The 21,463-nt window shown below is 34.1% G+C and overlaps 2 protein-coding genes across 2 annotated transcripts; one reads left to right on the forward strand and one right to left on the reverse strand.

Moving 5' to 3' along the window:
- Window positions 1-4,677: 4,677 nt before the first annotated feature.
- LOC145957393 (uncharacterized) lies at window positions 4,678-8,042 on the reverse strand. The gene is made up of 7 exons (XM_083073643.1): window positions 7,991-8,042; window positions 7,050-7,154; window positions 6,831-6,956; window positions 6,582-6,683; window positions 6,071-6,412; window positions 5,324-5,998; window positions 4,678-5,231 (listed from the first exon to the last, which is right to left on the reverse strand). The coding sequence occupies exons 1-7, from the start codon at window positions 8,040-8,042 to the stop codon at window positions 4,678-4,680; spliced, it is 1,956 nt and encodes a 651-aa protein (XP_082929769.1).
- A 4,126-nt stretch (window positions 8,043-12,168) lies between these two features.
- Window positions 12,169-13,207, forward strand: LOC145957394 (protein FAR1-RELATED SEQUENCE 1-like). The gene is made up of 5 exons (XM_083073644.1): window positions 12,169-12,530; window positions 12,581-12,752; window positions 12,861-12,944; window positions 13,009-13,056; window positions 13,166-13,207. Exons 1-5 carry the CDS (start codon window positions 12,169-12,171, stop codon window positions 13,205-13,207), a joined length of 708 nt encoding a protein of 235 aa, XP_082929770.1.
- The last annotated feature ends 8,256 nt before the right edge of the window (window positions 13,208-21,463 follow it).

The raw sequence follows: 21,463 nt of genomic DNA on the forward strand, positions 1-21,463 counted from the left end.
ACTAAATATCTCAATAATGTTTCTAAAATCTCAAGCGTAACTATTACAACTTCTAATTCAAGGTAATTTCTCTCATGAATTTTCCATTTCCTAGATGCTTAAAAACATAAGTTACTACCTTTGCATCAATAATCCACCCAAACCTGTCTTCAAAGTCATCACTATATCCCACATAAGACTTACTAGAGTCAGGTAATATTATCACTAGTCAATCTTGCCATAAGAGTTAGAACTACTCTTATACTTACTATCTCACATAAAGACAATATCCCTCATAGTGAATGTAGTCAAGGGCAATGCTATCCTAGAAATTCTTTCAATAAATCTCCAATAGTAAGCCTCATAAAACTTTTATTCTCGCTAACTTGCTTAGATATCTCTCTGCTTAAACATAACTTCTACCTAAGACAGATTCATGTTCACCTTAACTGAAATTTACAGGGACTAGAAAACTTAACATACAACCGTCTTGGATATATCTTCACCTTCAACTACAATATGATCATATCACATCCTAAGATCAATATCACTAACCATACAACATTCACCATTTGATCCCTAAGGTCTTCTATTCACATATCGACATACATGCACATCAAGTCATATTAGAATGCCTACTTTAAACCTTCATATATATCATCCATAAGCATGTACATGAACAACCTTTACCACATAGCATCATATAACCTTAAACAACCTCTCAATCTACACGAAAACACCTCAAAACATGTCAATTCTTATCCTTGCATTGCCTACTAACCCGAAAACATTATTATACAGACTAACTTCTATTTTTAACAACTATCAAAGAAAACAACACATAAAGAGTTCTACTCATCCACGTGATATCAACCTATCACTAAGTGAATAGGCTACAACTCTTAGTGAGACATGAGATTTTAAAAAAAAATCATTTTCTTAGCTAAAAATTCAAAAATCACCATAGATATATTCAATGCTTACCACTAGACCTTTGATCACCAAAGTTGCTGTAACGGGAGTGCAAACATTCTCTACACACTAACGCATCAGCATCTATGCCACAAAATACCTTAATCCTTCCAAACTTACTCCTTTCCACCTGAAATTCATATCAAAGTTTCCCACTACAAATCTAAACCAAATAACTCACCTATTCAGTACAAAAGGCTTAGAAAATAAAATTTTCATGCAACCATCAAACTCTAAAAATCATCAACACTTCAATCTCTCCTTAAGAATACCAAAACTCCAATTCTCAACATACCTCATCTTTGGATTCAATTGCTACAACTATAGCTTTCAAAAATTTCACCAATCATAAATTCTTAATACACTTTAAAATAAATCAATGTCTTACCCAAATCTAAGGCCTCAATAGTTCCCACAATATTAACAACATATTTCGTCTACCACTACTCGCACATATGCTTGCAACACAAGCGATATTACTCAACGACCACTTCTTACGTAAGTATCAAACAATTAAACAATCATAAGAATGAAGAAGAAAGGTCATAATGGTATTAGCTGACACTATCATGACTATCATTCCTCTAATTAAAAAAAAAATAACTTAACAATATCAAACTTTACAATATCAACACAAGGAGAACATCATCATCATCATTATCAAAGCAAAACATCATCAAAGCAAAGCATCACCAAAGTATACAACAAACAAAACAATGTCAGAGTACACAACAGAATCTCGATAAGTCACGGCCGATTAGATCAACCAGGCTCTCATACCACTAAATGTGACACCCTCTATCCCATTATTAATATACAACAAATGTAACAATAAAATATTTCTTTTCTTCTTATTGGGTAAATAAAATTTTTCATAGTTGACAAATATTTCAGATATCACAAGGTAGAAGATTCACATTCGTAACTCATAAATCATAACTCTAGTGTAAAAAAAATTATAAAAGAAAAGAAGTTAAGATTTTCAATACAATTTAGTGAAAAACAAGAAATCATATATATACAAATAATAATAAAGGAAATATAAATTAACTCCAGTAAAGGTGGCAGTGCCTCCTAGTTAGGAATCAATTTATATTTTCCAAATCATGTAATAAAATATAACAAAGATATTCATTCTGGTCTTTTATCAAGAACGTTCAAATTACAATTCTTAACATACAATTTCCTTGAATTATAAACTTTATCTACGTTATCTCTTCGTTAGAAATTACAAAGAAGAGAAACTAAAGTTATTAAAACAATAACATATTAAACTAAAAATAACTATGCCCCGATGTCACATCCTATCAGAGCATGCCCAATTGAAGCCTTTAAGCCTCATCACCAACATCCCCATGATGCTGATCATCTGCAACATAATTTAAAACATATACAAAAACAACAAGGGAGTGAGAAACATCTCATTCAGTTTCAGGTGCAGAAATAAAGGTTAGATAGCACACACACACACAACAAATACAAGTCATATGTAAATAATACACATAAATAATCAATATCACATATATACTCATTTATCATGCTAGTATGTCATGAACTCAACTCATAAATACATGCATGTGGCGCCATAAGGAAGTTTCACATATCATCATTGGTGACCCTAAGGCACACCTGCACAACTGTCGGTGACCCTAAGGTACACCTGGTTAGCATATCATCAACTGTCGGTGACCCTAAAGTACACCTGGTTAGCATATCATCAACTGTCGGTGACCCTAAGGTACACCTTGTTAGCATCAACTGTCGGTGACCCTAAGGTACACCTGGTTACATCACTGATGACCCTAAGGTACACCTTGTTAGCAAGTTACATCACTGGTATGCGGCCTCAGCGGCACACCTGGAATAAGATATGCATATGATGCATGTCATACATTCATTATTTCATGAACTCAACATTTAACTTATTACAGAATTTCATTTAGTACATCATGTCCTCATTTGTCATAGTCTCATAATCATAGTTTGTCTCAATAGTCAATTCTTAGGTCTCATGTCATTTGTCCATATTTCACATGGTCATGTCATCAATACTCCTCATAAGGTCCGCATAGGTATTCACAGAGATTCAGAGAGCATTCTTATTCATATTAAAACTCATGTATTATTAACATTAATTTCATATTCATTTATTACTTCAACAAAGAAAAAGGTAGAGTAAAGAGAAAATCAGACAGAACAACGGCACTTTCAACAAAAACAAAGTAGAATAAATAGAAAATCGGACAGAACAACGGCACCTTCAACAAAAAGCAAAGTAAAGTAAATAGAAATTTAGACAGAACAACGACACCTTCAACAAAAAGCAAAGTAGAGTAAATAGAAATTAAACAGAATAACGACAAAGGATTGGGGGCCAATCCGACAAACAACTATCCAACAATTATCCCCACACCCTTGAGCGAGGTTCTCACTCCCCCCCTTACCTGGATAGGCGGAGTTGGAACTTGGGCAGGGTCTCCTCCTCTGGATCCCCTTTCTTTCTTTCCCTCTCTCTCTCTTTCTTTCTTTCTCTCTCTCTCTCTTCTCTCTCTAAAATTTTCACTTCTTCTCCTCTGTACCAAATTTTCACCCCCCCTGCCCCTATTTATAGGCCTCCTGGCGCAACCGGAACGGCCGTACTGATTTCGGAACGGCCCGTTCCGGTCCTTCAAACGTGGGCAAATTTCTCAACTGGAACGACCCGTTCCAAAACCGGAACGGCCCGTTCCGAGACTCAGCAGAACGGCCCGTTCTGTTTCTAGAACAGCCCGTTCTCCATACCAAAACGGCCCGTTCTCCATCCAGAACGGCCCGTTCCAGGCCCGTTCTGGAACTTGAAAAAAATAGCATATTCGCTCTTTTGGAACGGCCCATTCTGTATTTGGAACGGCCCGTTCCGAAACCCAGAAATACCCTTGTGCCTTTATTAAAATTACGAAAATGCCATCAATAATTACGAAAATGCCATTACTAATAAAAATATCCTTTTAAGGAAATTGGGGTGTTACAAGCACCTTTTCATATTCTGTATGATCATGATTATATCAATCGTACTTATACATCAGGTCTACTCATATTTTATTATTTTGTTATTCTTTTCTTCTTATAATTATATCAATATTAATAATTTGTGTCAAATATGACGTTGCAGGTGTTGATTTGCGTCCACAATTTTCTGCGGAGGCTAGTCATCAACCATCACCGCCAGAACAAAGACGTGTTCGAAGAAATCCTCAAAGGGCTGCAAGGGAAAGACGACGACGGTGTATTCTAACTCCTGCTACTGATAGAGGGCATCATCATCAGGAAGATGAGGAAGACGATGATGAGTAGATTTTGTATAATTATCAATAGACAATAGTAATTACATTATGTTATACAATGACCATCATGAATACACATTAGTAATTACATTATGTTTAAAAAATTCTAAACATCTTCAAAACTTATCGACTGATTATTAGACTTAGATGGACAATTGCGCCTGTTGTGACCCTCTTGTTTGCATATGCTACATTTTGGTCGTCGTTGTGAGGTCTCAACCCAATCCATTTCGTTTCTAATTCTTGTGGATTTCGGTCTCCCTTTCCCGCGCACTGATGTTGGATCTGGGACAAGTATCCAATCCTCATTACTCGGAGGGATTAAGTCTTCATTTCCGATTGGTTCCCACGGACCAGAGTAGGCTTTTAAAACATAATCACTGGTATAAACAGGATCTATAAACTAGTAGTAATCAATGCTAACAACACCACATGCAGCTATAACATGAGAACAAGGATAATGAAATGCTGTAAACTTTCCGCATTGACAATATCGTTCCTTTAAATTGACTACCCATTTCTTCCCTCCTGTTTGTGTTATTGGATCAAATGCCTCTTGAACCTCAAATTTTGAAGATTCAATGTCGTATCTACAAACTTGGTGGGAACAAGCCTCTTCTTGATTTTTTTGCAAAGCTTCAACCAACTTTGAAACGAAGACCTTCCCAGATGAAACATCGGCTAAAGCACGACTACCACGATTACTAAAATACTCAGCGCACCTGGTATACATCGACCGAACTAATGCAGTGATAGGGAGATTTCTACAATCCTTTAACACCTTGTTAACACATTCAGACAAATTTGTTGTCATGTGACCATATCTTCGACCATCTGCATCATATGCCATACTCCATTTGTCTTTTGATATAGCTCCTATCCACCTTTGAACATCAGGGTTAGATTCACAAATCTTTTGCAAATTGCGATAAAAAATGTGCTTACACGGTGTATACCCTGCATACAAATTATAAATAATGCACAAATTATAAATAATGCACAATAAAATATTTACAAATGATTAAAAATTTTAAAATAACAATACGTACCTAACTTCACAAGCTTTTGCTTAAGTTTCACATCCTTGAATCGAGTATTAAAATTACTTGCAATGTGCCTAATGCAGTACTTGTGATATGCATTTGGCGGTCTCCAACCAATTGCCTCATTGTCAATGGCTGATTTAATGCTACGATGTCGATCAGATATTAAACATATCCCTTCTTTGTTTGTAACATGTAACCGCAAATGAGACAAGAACCACGACCACGCAAGTAATGTTTCTCCTTCAACAACAGCAAATGCAAGAGGAAGAACGTTGTTATTACCATCTTGAGTTGTAGCAATGAGCAATGTACCCTGATACTTGCCATATAGATGAGTGCCATCAACTTGTATCAACGGTTTACAAAAATTAAAGGCATCACAACACGGCTTGAATGTCCAGAATAATCTGTGAAATTGACGGTAACCACGATGACAACGATTACCAACAAAAAACTCATCATGACACAGATCATAAAATGACCCTGGAGCAATTTCTTTCATGTATTGCAGCCATCGAGGTAAATAAGCATACGATTCTTCCCAATCTCCAAAAACGTTAACAATTGCTTTTTGTTTCGCCATCCAAGCCTTTCTATAAGATATTTTAAACCCAGTTTGAGATGTTATTCTCTCTTGGATAAGGCTAATCTTGATTGATGGATCTTGGTTAACCATTCCTACATATTAAATATTAGTAAACACTAACATAAATTATTATTAATATAAACTATAAACTTTGCAGAACTTACCTTGTATGAATGTTGCAATTAACTCAGAATCTAACTTAGCATGATCTTGGGACAAAGACATGTTCAAACACGTATGACGTCCACCCCACTGAGTCACTGTCCACTTATCAGATCTCTTTGACTCAATGGCTCTCATGTACCATCCACATCCATCATGTGCATTTGGACATCTAACAACCCACTTAGTCTTTTTCGACTCAACCACATAAAAACTTTGATGCATTCTCATTGCATTTTGCTTGACTGCATTTTTAACTGCATCTTTATTCTCAAACTCCAACCCCACATATAAATCTTGCCCAATTGACCAAGTACTACCGACATCCATCCCTGGGATATCTTCTTCATCGGGATGATTCCAATTGATGTTAGTGTAGTGGGGTAAATTACCCCAAAATTGACTTCCACCTATTTTAATAATAATGAATTTATTAATTTCCACAAAATCAATTTCAACAATTTATTTTAAACAAATAACAAATCATTGACAAATTTAATTTTCCGATGTTACCTTCAGTAGGTGGATACATTGAAATTGGTTCAACTATTGGACTATTAACAAGAACATCCGGCTGCACCTCATCATCAGATGGTTCACAATTATCAATTTCATCTTCATTCGATTCATCAATGCTTTCATATGATGATGAAACATGATAGTCTTCATCTTCATCGTCATCTTCATCTTCATATCTTGTGATCAAAGGTGATCGTTGAATTGACAAATTTTCTAATGACAAAGTAGAAGATTCTTGCATACCTATTTCAACATATAATTCCATTATTGGCATCACATTCTGGCTCTGAAATGCTTCTATCATGCATTGTACATCATCATCGTCACTCAATTCCAATGAAGAATATATGTTGTTATCACCTTGTGAAACTAAAAATTTGTAACTTACAGATAATATCACTTGATTTGAGTTAAGATTAAATTTGTTGTGAATCCTTCTCTTTAATATATCCAAAGTGATACCTCGTTTAATATATATTCCTTTTTTTGGTCCATCAAATGTTACACCTTCAGCACCTTCATACATCTTTCCAGTATAAATATAAGCAATCATTTGATCCATAATATCTGCAACAAAAAAAAATTAATTAGTGCAAATACCTACAATTTATATCTTAAAAAAAACAAAATTATACTCACCGAATCAGAAACAAACGTAACTAGCTCAGAGATTTAAATCAACCAAAACGTAACTAATAAGTATATGATTTCAACTGTGAAAAAAACGTAGCTAGGGGGGGTATATATAGTGATATTGTCGTTGTAGGCCATAGCGACACTAAGAGTCGCTGTAGGCCACAATGCCTATTTAAAAATATTTAAAGGACAAAAATATATATACAAAAACAATATAAATTACAGAAAAATAAACTTTATAATTACAAATTAATATTTAAGTGCTAAATATAAATTAAACAAATTTCCAAACAAAATAAGTTAATAACTAAAAAAAAAAAATTAATTAGTGGCGCTGTGGGCCACAGCGACACTAAGAGTCGCTGTAGGCCACAACGCCTATTTAAAATTATTTAAAGGACAAAAATATATATACAAAAATAATATAAATTACAGAAAAATAAACTTTATAATTACAAATTAATATTTAAGTGCTAAATATAAATTAAACAAATTTCCAAACAAAATAAGTTAATAACTATAAAAAAAAAATTAATTAGTGGCGCTGTGGGCCACAGCGACTATGTGTCGCTATAGGCCACAGCGCCACTTAAATAAATAATTAAATCTATTTTTTAAAATTACGTTTTTAAATAATTTTTTTTTTATAAATATATAATAAGTATACTCAGTTGATTATTTTAAGGTTACATTTAAATTATTTCAGTTTTTTTCGTTTTTTTTCTTAAATGGTGTCGCTATGGGCTACACCAGCTTTGTTGGCTCACAAACTGTGTTGGTCCAGCCCATAGCGACACTGTTGTGGCTCATTCCAGCCATCCGTCCGCAAAAAAAAAAAGCCACGTGGCATTGGTGTCGCTATGGCCCATAGCGACATCGTTGTAAACAGCCCCAAAGGCGTAAATAAATTCGGAACAGCCCTATTTACGTAAATAACTTGGTCAACGACCCCACTTTGGTCAAAAAGCCCAAGAGTCACACAATAGTGATGGATCGTTCCAAGAAAATGCAATGTTGGGTGATATTGAAACGTTTTATGGTAGGTAGAGATGTGTGAGCTTTGAAAGAACCTCTTCTTGATAAAAAGTCAAGATCAAGATTGGAAGAAAAAATGAGTTTGGAAGATATTGAGTCCAATTTGAAAAAATTCAAGTACTCAAAAGTTGATGAGTTTGCAAATGATATGAGGCTTGTCTTCTCTTATGCTTTGCAATACCTCCAAGATGTGAGATTCACAAAATTGCTAGGAGGATCAAGGCCACTTTTGAACTCACTTGGAATACTGTCAACCACAAGTGGATGCATCAAGATCAGTAGAAGAAGAACAAATTTATGGTTATTAAGGTACCTTTTTTTGCTCTTATTTTTCTATTTTCTTTTTAATATTTTTTTTCTATTGTCTTGTTTTATTATGATTTTCCTTGTCAACCTTCACTTATTGTATATCTACACTCCACATATTTTTATCATACCAATAAATATTTTATAATTCACTTAATTTTATATTTATAATACATATGTTCTTATGTATATGAAATACTTATTCACTTAAAAATATTTATTTGGTAAGAATTTTCCGCTTTAAAATCTTATATTTTCTAATCATGAATGATGAGTTATCAACCACTATCGTAAACCATTATGTTATCAAATAGATTTTACCACATTTAATCTATTAAAAATAGATTTTAAAAGATCACATGCTTTGAAATCATAAAACTAAATTTGAATTTAAAAGATTTTATTAGGTGTAACTTTTTTTAATCAACTTTTTTGCGTGACTATTTTTTCTTTTAATTTAGAGTCTTTGAAAGATAGAGATTTTTAATTTCTATAAATAAAAGTAATTAATAATTTGAGAAGAAATTTTTTAAAAAAAAGGTTGAAATTTACAAAAATTAAATTTGTATATATTAACTTATCTTCCACCGTGTGCTTAAATATTTTACCGTTTTGTGGAAGTTTGTTTAGTTCATTAAACTCATTGTTGATATCGAGATGTCTTTGAAAAGCATTTAATCGCTATATGTTATAAAAATTAACATGGATTTATATATAATTTAGTTAAGTTATTAGTTGCTCCCTAAACTATTTAATTGTTTTCATATAACTGTTTAAATTAAAATATTTTTAAATGGATTTCTAAAACGAAAAACAAAGTAAATTAGACTTCCTTTAATGAGAGCTATAAATATTACATCATAATACATAAATTAAATAAATTCGAATCAAGAAATCTATTATGAATGAAATTCAAAAAATTTAACAAAAAGGTATCGCTTTTAAACAAACAAAATTAATGGTTATCCAACTGAACAAAAAATAATATATATATATATATATATATATATATATATATATATATATATATGAATCAAATCCTCTCCTGCCATATACGTATAGCGTCTCTCCATCACTTATCACAACCGTCCATTTTCTTATACATCTAACGACTATAAATAAAAATCCATTTTTTCTCTTTAATATTTTCACGCGAATAAAAATTCATTTTTTCTCTTTAATATTTTCACTTGAGGGTCATTCCACGAATACACGAATCAGGATTCTCTCGTTCCGAATATGCTCTAAATCCCTAAATCTAAATAGTGTGAATTTGGATCCAAATTCGAATAGTGCAGCAATTTCATTTATGGTTTTGAAAAGTCTGCACGTCTTCCTTTTTGGCGCCAAACAAAACAGAAAAACAAAACACACGTTTGGGCACGTCTTCCTTTTTGGCGCCAAACAAAACAAAAAAACAGATGAAAGTCCACACGTCTCTTCCTCTTTGGCACATCTTCCTTTTTGGCGCCAAACAAAGCAGAAAAACAAATGAAAGTCCACACATCTCCCTCTTTTACGCTACTATTACATAAATGCTATAGCTTTGTAAATAAAACAGAAAAATAGAGCACACGTCTGGGACTAACTCAAAGTACCATAAAAGAAAAACAGAGCACACGTCTGAGACTAACTCAAATTTCTTGGCAAATAACAAAAATTGTTGGGAATTATCTTAAAAGGTAAAAATTTATGTATGTGATTATTTTAAAAATTCTTTCAAGTTTCAATAATTATTTGAGAGTGAGAAGATGGTTGATGATAGAAACGTAATTTTTTTTACATTAATAATTTTTAATCTTACATTGTTGATAAAAGAACAATAAAGTCCGTTAATTAATAATTTTTCTATTAATGTTACATTGTTGATGAAAGAAAAATAAATAGGATATTTATGCAAACTAATAAATCTTTAATTGTTTAGAATGATAGTCATATTTGTGTCTCTCTGTCTCATAATATGTCCAACACTATTTTTCATTTATAACACAATACATGCTTGAAACGATCGCAAATCCACTTTGAAACGTTAGCATCTTGATTAATAATTTTATGTTTGTTTATTATATTATGGAAAATGCAGAATTATTGATTTAAGATGCAAGAAGATTGGAAGCCGAAATTGGATATGATTTTTGATAGCCTTGAGGATGCTTGGAAGTTTTGGGTTGATTATGGAGGGAGAGTTGGATTTGGAGTAAGGAAACAATATACACACAAAAAAGAAAAGATGGCTCAATTTAATGTTGTAGGTTTGTTTGTTGCAAAGAAGGTTTGTGAAAGCCAAACAGACGAGATTATAAAACAATTAATCCAGGATCGGAGGCCAGAACAGATTGTAAAGCAAGGCTGGGACTTAAAAACATGTGTGGAAAATTGATAGTGCATGATTTTGAGGAGGAACACAACCATATTTTACATATACAAGAAACAAATCATATGTTGTCATCTCAACGAAAACTTTCAAAAGCTCAATGTCAGCAAATTGATCTAGCAGATGATGTTGGCTTACAACAAAGAAAATCATTTGATTTGATGAGTAAAGAAGTGGGAGGAAGAACTAACTTGGGATATACTCGCCTTGATCAAAAGAACTATCTCTGAAAAAGAAGGCAAAGGAGCTTGGTACACGGGGAAGCTGGTTATCTTTTGCAATACTTTCAAAGAAAGTTGGATGAAAGTCCACCGTTCTATCATGCCTATCAACTAGATGTCCAAGATCAAATTACTAATGTCTTCTGGGCAAATGTGGGGATGCTAATTGATTATGGATATTTTGGTGACGTGCTTTCTCTTGATTCAACATATTGCACAAATATTCGCATAGACCACTAGTAGTGTTCTCAAGATTTAACCACCATCGAAAAACAGTGATTTTTGGGGCTGCACTATTATATGATGAAACAACAGAGTCATATAAGTGGCTTTTTGAAACATTTATGGAGGCACACAAACAGAAAAGACCCCAAACAATTTTTACTGATCAAGACCAGGCGATGGCAAAAGCACTAGTTGAGGTTATTCCTGAAACTTACCATGGCTTATGTACATGGCACTTGATGCAGAATGGCATCAAGCACTTAGGTAATTTAGTGAAGGGGGAATCACATTTTCTTAGTGACTTTAACAAATGCATGTATGGCTATGATGATGAAGAACAATTTGAGGAAGGTTGGAGAAACCTCCTTGAAAAGTTTGATGTTAAGGAAATCACTTGGTTGCAAAGAGTGTAGTCTCTGAGGGAAAAATGGGCATCTTGTTACCTTAAGAAGGCTTTCACATTTGGAATGCGAAGCACCCAACTTAGTGAAAGTTTGAATTTTGATATTAAAAGTTTTATCAATGTGAATTTGGATCTTATCAAGTTTTTAATTGTTTTGAGGATGTTGTAGAAGAAAAACGGTATAATGAATTGAAGTGTGAATATGAAGCACATCAAAAAATTCCAAGACTTAAGAACCCATATTTTGATATCTTGAAAAAAGTGTCTTAGCTTTATACTCCTACTATTTTTGAGTTATTCCAACATGAGTGTGAGTTGTTTGAAGCATGTTCTATTAAGAGCATAAATGTAAAAGCATCATTAGTTGATTGTGTTATTGCCATGGTAAAGGAATTGGTAGAATGGAAAGTTTCATTTGATTTGGATAAAAAGATAATTCATTGCTCTTGTTGTAAATTTGAGACATTTGGAATACTTTGTTGTCATTGTCTAAGAGTCTTTATTCATATGGATGTTAAATCAGTGCTTGAGCAATATATCCTAAAGAGGTGGACAAAGTTAGCAAGAAGTGTGTCTTTACCTAATGTTAGTGTTCGTCATGTAGTAGAAGATGCTCAATTGACTTCAACACAACATCGTAGAGACATTTGTCCCTGTCTTATGAGGATAGTTGATGAAGCATGTAGGAGTCAAGAAACATACACGTTGTTGAGCAAAGTTACTGATTTATTGGACAAGGAAATGTTAGAGTTTCAAAATAAACAAGTAATACTAAAGTTAATGAGTTCCTTAGTAATGTTATAGAGATTGCAAGAAACAATGATGGTTCAACACAAGTAAAGGGGTTCAAGAAAAAAGAAGGTAGAAAAGGTTCAAAGCGTTTGAAAGGTTGGGTAGAACGCCAACTTAGTAAACGAAAGAAAAAGGGTGACTCAAGTGCTTCACAAGATCAAGATCTTACTAAGGTATTATAATATTATGAATTTTACCATGCATTAGCTTACTCAAATACATAAACTCTCTTTTTTTGTATGCAAAATAATGAGAGTAAACAAGGTTCAAAATTTGTGAAGGAGAGGATAGAGTACAATTTAGAAATGCCTAATATAAGTGCATCCACGTGGCTTAATGATGCATACAAACAACAACAATCTATGGTAAGCTAATAGAAACTTAATTGTGAGAAAACTGAAAAAATATTTAGTGATTAATTTTGTGTAGGAAATCAATGATATTTCAAGTCAAGTTAGTGTTACTAGTTTATTGATGGTAAGTTTCAATAATTTGGATGGGATATCACAAACATTTTAATAACTTGCAGATTTTACTGGTTTCATATATGTATTTAAAATATTAACTTGTGTCTTTTAAATTGTAGGCACCACTTGATGGGGATATCACAACTTTGACCAATCCATAGAGATGTAAATTAAAAGCTACAACAACTAGCTACTTGCAATGTTTTTTGACCATTCTGTGATGATATTCAAAGCTATTCGCAATTCTGTTTTGTCCCTAATTATGCAGTTCAATTTATTCATTTTTGTTATTGCACACTCTCTGTAATTCTGTTATTGCACACTCTTTGCAATTCTGATCTGTCACTTATTATGCAATTCTATTTACAATTCAGATTAGACAACAACCATTAATAAGTAATTTGTAGTTGTACACAAAACAAATGCCATCAGGAACCAATTCTACTTAAAATTGTCACATAAAAGGAATTGAATTTCAAATAAATTGGAGCAGTACAATATCATTTTCAATTCAAACTCATTCTCCAACGAGTCCTTATTCTCCACGGTGAACACGCGGCCACACATTGGTCTCCTCAACAGCGCCAACACCGCCAACCAGAAATCCTTCATACACTTACTTTTCAAAACCATAAATGAAATTGTTGCACTATTCAAATTTGGATCCAAATTCGCACGGTGGCATCCGCCGCCACGGGCTCTCCACCGCCGCCTCCCTCCACGGTGGCATCTGCCGCCACGCGCTCTCCACCGCCACCAAAATCCTCGGTCGCACCTGCAGCATCTCTATTCTCCTCACCCACTCCCCTCCTCCCACCACTGTCGAAGCGTCCAACGACTCCAACATCATCGAGTAGTACTCTAGGCTGCTCACAACGCCGCGGTAGAACGACGCCACCGCCTCTGCCTAGCCCTCGCCGTCCACAAAAACCACCACGCCTGGCGAGATCCTTTGCACGTCCGCCAGGAATGCGGCAATGTTGCTGAAGTGGCAGAAAATCACCGGCGACAAGAGCACAACAGTCTTCTCGCCGTCGACGAGCTTCACCGCCTTGAAGGAGATTGTCTCGAAGGTTCAAAGCGTCACGAATTTGACGTGGACGCAGATCCTGAGCCCGAGAGCAAACTGAGCGAGGTTGTCGCGGACGAGCATTAAAGAGAAAAAATAGATTTTTATTTATAGCCGTTAGATGTATAAGAAAATGGACGGTTGTGATAAGTGATGGAGAGACGTTGTACGTATATGGCAGGAGAGGATCCTAATTCATATATATATAATACAATGGAATAACAATTGTCTCGAAATATATCAAAAGGAAACAATCCAAATTATTAAGTCTTGATGTGTCATCTATTGGAGCAAAATCCCAAAAACAACAATTAATCTTCATCATCAACATTATGATGAGTGTCACTTACAAAAACATTCAAAAATAATAAATACAAGAACACAGGAAGTGAGAAACATTTCACTCAAGCTCTAGCATAAAATCCAGATAGTTATATACACACACAACAATACAATAAGCAAGTAGTAAATAGTAGCAACACAGTAATATCACAATATATTGTACAATAGCAAGATCCAATATGATTCAAAATACATTGATTCATTCACATGCACAGTGCAACAAACTACGTATACTCATGCATGTGGTGCCACTCAAATCATGTGTGTATTGCCATAAGACACCACATTGAGTAGCTTAGAAGTTTATGTTGGGTCACACCTTTATCGCACTTTACATTAAGAGAACATACAAGTAAGGTCTCGTTGGGACATCTATGTCACACAAGATTTGTCCTATGCACAAAATGGAGAAATTTGGGCTTCGCAAATCCAACTATCCCCAATGATTGATCCCTAAGCTTTTGCATAAGGGGGTTTTCCTTGGAGGTGTATTCCATATTGTACTCATAAAAAAAATGCATGTCAAACAGGACTCAATGCATTATATGTAATGGCCCATCAATGGTCTCTACACTAATCGGTACGACTATTATATATATAAGTGTAAGATCAAAAAGGAAGTTTGTAAAATCAAAAGACAATCTTGAATCCCTCAAGTAGCTAAGAGTTTCTATGATAACAAACAAATTTTCTTAGGAAACTATTTCAGACAAAGAAAATGTCATATTTCGTCTGTAAGACGAAGTGCATTATCTAGATTAATGCTAAATTTATTTCTTGTTAAAATAACAAAGTAGTCTTTAAGAAGCATTAACTCTTTATTCCTTAACAGATCAAATGGAAAAAGCTTCCTCAAAGAGAACAAAAGCTTTCAAAAGGAAATGTCAAATCATTGTGTCAAGAAAGAAAGAGAAAATCTCGAATATTCTAGAAGACATTGCAACGACTACTCTGCACCAGTCTCAACTGCTCTATGTTGACACTACTCTACTATGCTCAAAATAGAAAGAAATGATAATGAGTAGCTGTCTGGATCAGATAAGAGATACATGCTTCACTAATAACTATTTAATGCATCAACGACAATTTCTAGGATAATCAAGGAAGATAGACAAAGCAACTTGTGAAGAAATTTGAACTTTTAAATCCATTATTGTTGTAATGTGCATCTTCTAAAAAGCTATTATATAAGGATCAAGCTTTCAAACAACAGAAAGGGAAATTACAAATAAAAGAAAGAAGCGCTGTAAATAGAAAAAATCATCACTGGGAAGCATAGTGAACTTATAGAGCCGAATCACTACAAAAAAACTTTTCATTAAAATTCTTGTAAATAGTTCTTTGTAGTTTGTCTGTGCTTAAATTTAATAGCACCACATCTAAAAGAGACGAAACTATCATTGTAACTCTTGTCAAATTTATTTGTAAGGGTTATGTCTGGAAAGGCTTGTGCAAAAGAATACTTATTGTTGAGCCCAAAAAGGATTTTGAAAAAGAATACTTAGTGATTGAGCCTGGAGAGGCTTGTTGAAAGAATACTTGGTGTTGAGCTAGAAGTAACTTATGAAAGAATACTTGTATCTTGTACAAGATAATGGAACTAAATCTGGTTGGATTAAGAATTGAACGTAGTCTCTGTGTTTGAGATGAACCAATATAAACACTTGTGCCACTGCCTGTTAATTTCCAGTACTTCGTCTGTCATAGCTTCTGCCATTTCACTACTTAACTAGAAAAGCGCAAGTTTTTGATATACGCTATTCAATCTCCCCTTCTAGTGTGTATCTTTTTCTCCAACAATAAGGTATGTAATTGTACATCAACTAAACAAGTATGCATATACAATATAGATACAATTATCCAAGAAAATGTAAACTATACAACCTAAGGTACTGGCCATGTAAATTTTATACATTATTATAGGAATTTTACTCAAGGGTAGCTTTAAAAACAAACAACTAGGTCTAACACCTTGTGGTGGTCTCCATTACATAACTCCCAAGAGTAATCTATCCCTACCCCTCCCATATCATATATGATCATCGCAGTCCATCAACATGAAAATTCAAAAGGATAAGCTAGAATTTAAAGGAAACAACATATATACAACACGAAACATCAACAATAATATATATATATATATATATATATATAAGGATGAAAAACTCAAGATATTACAACAAAATAATCAACTTTAACACCACAATGGAAACTAGACAAATGCTTAACACTCAACATGGAATTTTCAACACAAGATATACAACGCAACATTAGGTACGTTGTCACGTTCTTCAACTAGGAGATATCCTATAACATAAGGTGAGTGATGGAATCCCACTGAGGCCAAGAAGACCAAGAGGTGTTATATTGAAGGAGGCAAGAGGAATGTATTAGTTTTGAAAACCATAAGAGGAGTGGGATTACTTTTGGGCCTTAGCTCCTAAGTTTTTATTAGTATAAGATTTGTTCCTATTTTTGTCCTTGTCTTTAATTTCCTATTTTACCCTTGTATTTTGGGTACCTTAGACATAGGATTTATTTTTCTTGTTTTTCTTATTTTACCCTTATATTTTGGGGTGTCTTAGTCATAGGATTTATTTTTACTTGTATTTCACATTTTACCCTTGTATTATGGGGTATCTTAGATTATAGGATTTTATTTTGTAGCTAGGGTATTTTATTAAGGTTGGAAACTAGGCCTAGACATGTTTTTTGGTGGCATTGGATTTGTTTTTGGATTTGGCAAGGCTTAGGCCCAAGTAGAACACACCTAGGTTGCATGGTATTATCATGCACCTAGATGTAGCTTAACCAAACCCAAAGATTCCATCCTTGGCCACCAAGTAACATCTAGGGTTAATTTAGGTTTCATTTAAAGTGTATTTGGATTGCATTACTTGGCCATGCACTCTCAAATGTAACCCTAAATGCATCCTACCTTCTATAAATACCCTAGGCTAGCCTCCTTGTAAATATTTTGGAAATTAATATAGAGTGAGCCTTTTGTGCCTTTATATTTTCATTAGTCTCTCTTGGTCATTTCTGGCCAAGAACCCTACCTATCTCCACCTTAAGTAAAAACCCTAGGAGTGGCCTTCATCTACATTGGAGTGAGCCAAACCCTTGAGTACCTCTCAAGCATTTCATCAAATACCTTCTATCCTTCCTCCATTTTCGGTCACCACCACCATCCAAGGCTAGGCCTTTGAAGAACTAAGATCCGTGGAGTCTAAGAGTCCTCTCACTGATCATCCTTCTTCCATCAATGTTAGGATGTCTTCCATCAGTGAGCAATTTAAGTAGTTTGACCTTATCAAACTAATAACACATAGTGATTTTTTTGGCTTGCTAGATCAATAGCAAATTGGATATGAATCCATAACACAACAACTTGGTTTCTCAAGTATTGCCACTTAAACAAGGAAGCCTAATATCAATGTTAGGGCAAAATAGTAGGGTTTGGACCTGTCACGACATTAGTTTTCCTAACTAAGTCACCTATGAAATTAGCTCACTAACTACCCTTCAAATACTATGTCCTTTCGATACATGGTTCAGAATTAAGTTCCTAACTTTGTACTTTACTCAATTTGTCATTCTATACATATGTCTCGACTTTCCCACACATGATACCAACTAAGTCCTATAAGAGATTTAACAAAGAAATCATCTTCAATGATCAACTTTCCAAGAAGGATTTTTCAATAAATTGGACTATTAGAGCACCACAACATCATATACACAATGAGATATGCAACTTAAGAAACCTTTCCTCTAGTCCTAGATTGGTCATCACAACTCAACAACATCATGTCCGAAACATTCTCAACATTCATCATCGCAACAATATAAAATTGTCATGCATATTTAATATAGCTATAGAACAATGCAACTCTACAACTCAATTCAACTTTCAACTAGAAAATTGTAACATAATCATCATCATTTAGTCATAAAACAACTTAAACAATATACAACTCATGTTGAGTATGGAATCTCATGCTTACTCTCAGGCTTCCAAAGGGTTACGTAACAAATTCCCATACTGAGAATGAAATCTTACACTTAACGTCAGTCCCCTAAAGAAACACCTAGTTCTTGTTGAGCTTAGGGGAGCTGAAGACTTTAAGAGTTTTGATGATCACAACAACTTGGAGACAACAAGTGTACAACAACAACATTGAACACAAAAACAAAGTCAAGGAAGAGTCAAGAAAAATACCTTGAAGTGTAGCTATGTAATAGAGCTTAGGAAGCAAATTGTTATAAATGAATTGTTATATTTGTGTTTGTGTGTGCTTTGTGCATTGAGCAAATCTTGTCTAGAATCAAGTAGGGAGTGGATGATGATGAGTTAAACATTGGAAAATTATTTTGAGACTTAAAATGAAGTTTTAAGAACTAACTCAAAATAATCGATTATTGTTAAATATAATCGATTATTTCAGCAAGTGGGCTAAGTGGAATGCCTTGCTGTAATAATCGATTATCTGCCAAAATAATCGATTATTTCAGGAACAACTCTCTGGAATAATCGATTATCCAGCTAAATAATCGATTAAATTGTTCTTGATTGATTTCCAGAAATCTGAAGAACAAAATAATCGATTATTCTTTAAAATAATCGATTATCTGGGTTTGAATTTTTATAAATAGTTTGAACTCTTTTGAAACTTAATAACATTGAGTAAAAACTGATAATCAACTGGTAAAAACGTTTTAGAGAGTCTGTGTGACATCTTGGAGAGTTTTCTTTGTGAAATCCAAGAGAAAAACGTTTGTGAAAAGCTTGTGAGGAAATCATCATCATCATCATACTCTTGAAAGAGGAAGACAAAGATTTGTTCAAGAATTCCAGGTGAATTCGTTTCATTTTATTTTTTTTGAATCTTTGTGAAAAATCTTGAGAAGGGTTTCTCAAGTGGTGAAGTTTCTTGTAGTGGGTTCTACAAGGGTTACTTTCTTGGGGTCAAGAAAGTGGTTATCTTTTTGTAGTGAAGTATATGCATGTGTGTGTGCTTGTAAACCTTCTTGCTAAAAGATAGTGGATCAAATCTTAATCAGGTGGTGATTAAGGACTGGATGTAGGTCACGTGTGGAGTGGCTGAACCAGTATAAAAGACTTGTGCAATCTTCTTCAACCTTATCTCTTATTTTGTAATTTCTTGGTTGTGCTTTAAAGAAGATAAAACTTGACTAACATGTGTATGTGAATTTTGATGGTTTAAATCTATAATTGGATATTATATTTGAACTTCATTGTCTTGTAATCAAGTTGCACATTGCATTCATATCATAGTAACAAGTCTTTAAGAGTGCTTCATTTGAAAATTCTGTCATAGAAAAGTTTTGATTGAATTTAAGATCCAAAAACTCTGATAAATTTTTTAAAGGGTCATTGAATCCAATTCACCCCCCTCTTGGATTGGGCCATTCTTTTCTAACAATTGGTATCTAGAGCAAGGTTCTTGAGAGTTATTCAAGATTTAAAAATGGCCAACAACAACCTACCCTATGGTGAGGGTGTCTCTATACATAGACCTCCTGCTTTCAATGGTGAAAATTATGTCTATTGGAAGATTAGGATGAGAATTTTCATTGAAGCTATTGATATTGTTGTATGGGATGCTATAGAAAATGGACCCTATATCCCTATGAAAAAGAATGATGATGGTGAGCTTAAGGAAAAACATTGGAGTGAGTGGAGTGATGAGGAAAAGAGAAGAGCCCAACATGACAAAAGAGCCAAAAACATCATAACATCTGCATTGTCTATTGATGAATTTTTCATAATTTCACAATGCTTATCTGCTAAAGAAATGTGGGACTCTTTGCAAGTCACTCATGAAGGAACAAGCGATGTAAAGAGATCAAGAAAGCATACTCTCATTAGAGAATATGAGCTGTTTAGAATGCAAAATGGTGAATCTATTTCTGATTTCCAAAAAAGATTTACACACTTGATAAATCACCTTGTTGACCTTGGCAGGAAATTTGAAAAGGAAGAGCTGAATCTAAAAGTGCTGCAATGCTTGGATAGATCATGGCAAGCAAAGGTGACAGCCATTGAAGAATCAAAGGATTTGACCTCCTTGACATTAGCTACTCTCTTTGGGAAATTAAGGGAGCATGAGCAAAAGCTGCACATATTTGATGAACATGAGCAGCAAGATAAGAAAGGCAAAGGAGTGTCATTGAAAGCCTTGAAATCTGCCAAAGGTAAAGAGGTGTGTGAAGAAACAAGCTCCGATGATTCCGAAACCGAGAACTTCAATCTGCTGGTAAAGAAGTTCAGAAAGTTCATGGGAAGAAAGAAGAATTCCCCCTACAAATTCAATAAGAAGTCAAACAAGAAAGAGGAAGCAAGCACATCCTTCTTTAATTGCTTTGAATGTGGTAAACCGGGACACATGAAGGCTGAGTGTCCAAATCTCTTGAAGAAGCAACAAGAGGAGAAGAAAGTTAAGAAAAATGAAAAAGGAAAGAGAGCCTATATTGCTTGGGAAGATAATGACTCAAGCACATCAAGTGATGAATCTGAATGTGAGGAGAACAACTTGTGCTTGATGGCTGGAACTGACCATGACACAATTGTAAGTGACTCTGACCTTGAATCCAATCCGGATTATGATCAGCTTCAAGAAGCTTTTATACAAATTCATGAAGAAGCTGTCAAATTAGGGGCCTTAAATTCAAAGTTGAAAAACAAGCTGAAATGGTATGAAAATGCTTTAATTGAAGCTGAACAAGAGCTTGAAGATTTGAAGCATGAGCATGAAAATCTTCAAACTATGTTTAACTTTAGTGAAGCTCATTCCTCAAAAGATGTTTGTGAACATTGCAAAGTTTTTGAAAAAGAAAATGCTGACTTAAAATCCACACTTGCAAGGTTCACAAAGGGAAATGGAAATTTGAATATTCTTTTGGGAAAACAAAGAAACACTTTTGATAGGAGTGGACTTGGCTTTAATCCAAGTACAAGCATACCAATTGTGTCAAAGAAAGT

Source organism: Cajanus cajan, chromosome 4, assembly GCF_000230855.2.
Source record: "Cajanus cajan strain Asha chromosome 4, NIPB_CcT2T_4, whole genome shotgun sequence".
NCBI classification, from domain to species: domain Eukaryota; kingdom Viridiplantae; phylum Streptophyta; class Magnoliopsida; order Fabales; family Fabaceae; genus Cajanus; species Cajanus cajan.

Excerpts from the sequence above, each read along its gene's own strand:
- LOC145957394 (XM_083073644.1), top strand. The coding sequence starts at position 12,169 with ATGGTAAAGGAATTGGTAGAATGGAAAGTTTCATTTGATTTGGATAAA. Across the intron at positions 12,753-12,860 it reads AAGATCAAGATCTTACTAAG|GAGAGGATAGAGTACAATTT; the intron begins GTATTATAATAT and ends AAATTTGTGAAG. Across the intron at positions 13,057-13,165 it reads GTGTTACTAGTTTATTGATG|GCACCACTTGATGGGGATAT; the intron begins GTAAGTTTCAAT and ends TTTAAATTGTAG.
- LOC145957393 (XM_083073643.1), bottom strand. The coding sequence starts at position 8,042 with ATGGCTGGAATGAGCCACAACAGTGTCGCTATGGGCTGGACCAACACA. Across the intron at positions 6,957-7,049 it reads AGGAATATATATTAAACGAG|TTTCACAAGGTGATAACAAC; the intron begins GTATCACTTTGG and ends ACAAATTTTTAG. Across the intron at positions 5,999-6,070 it reads AATTGCAACATTCATACAAG|GAATGGTTAACCAAGATCCA; the intron begins GTAAGTTCTGCA and ends TTTAATATGTAG.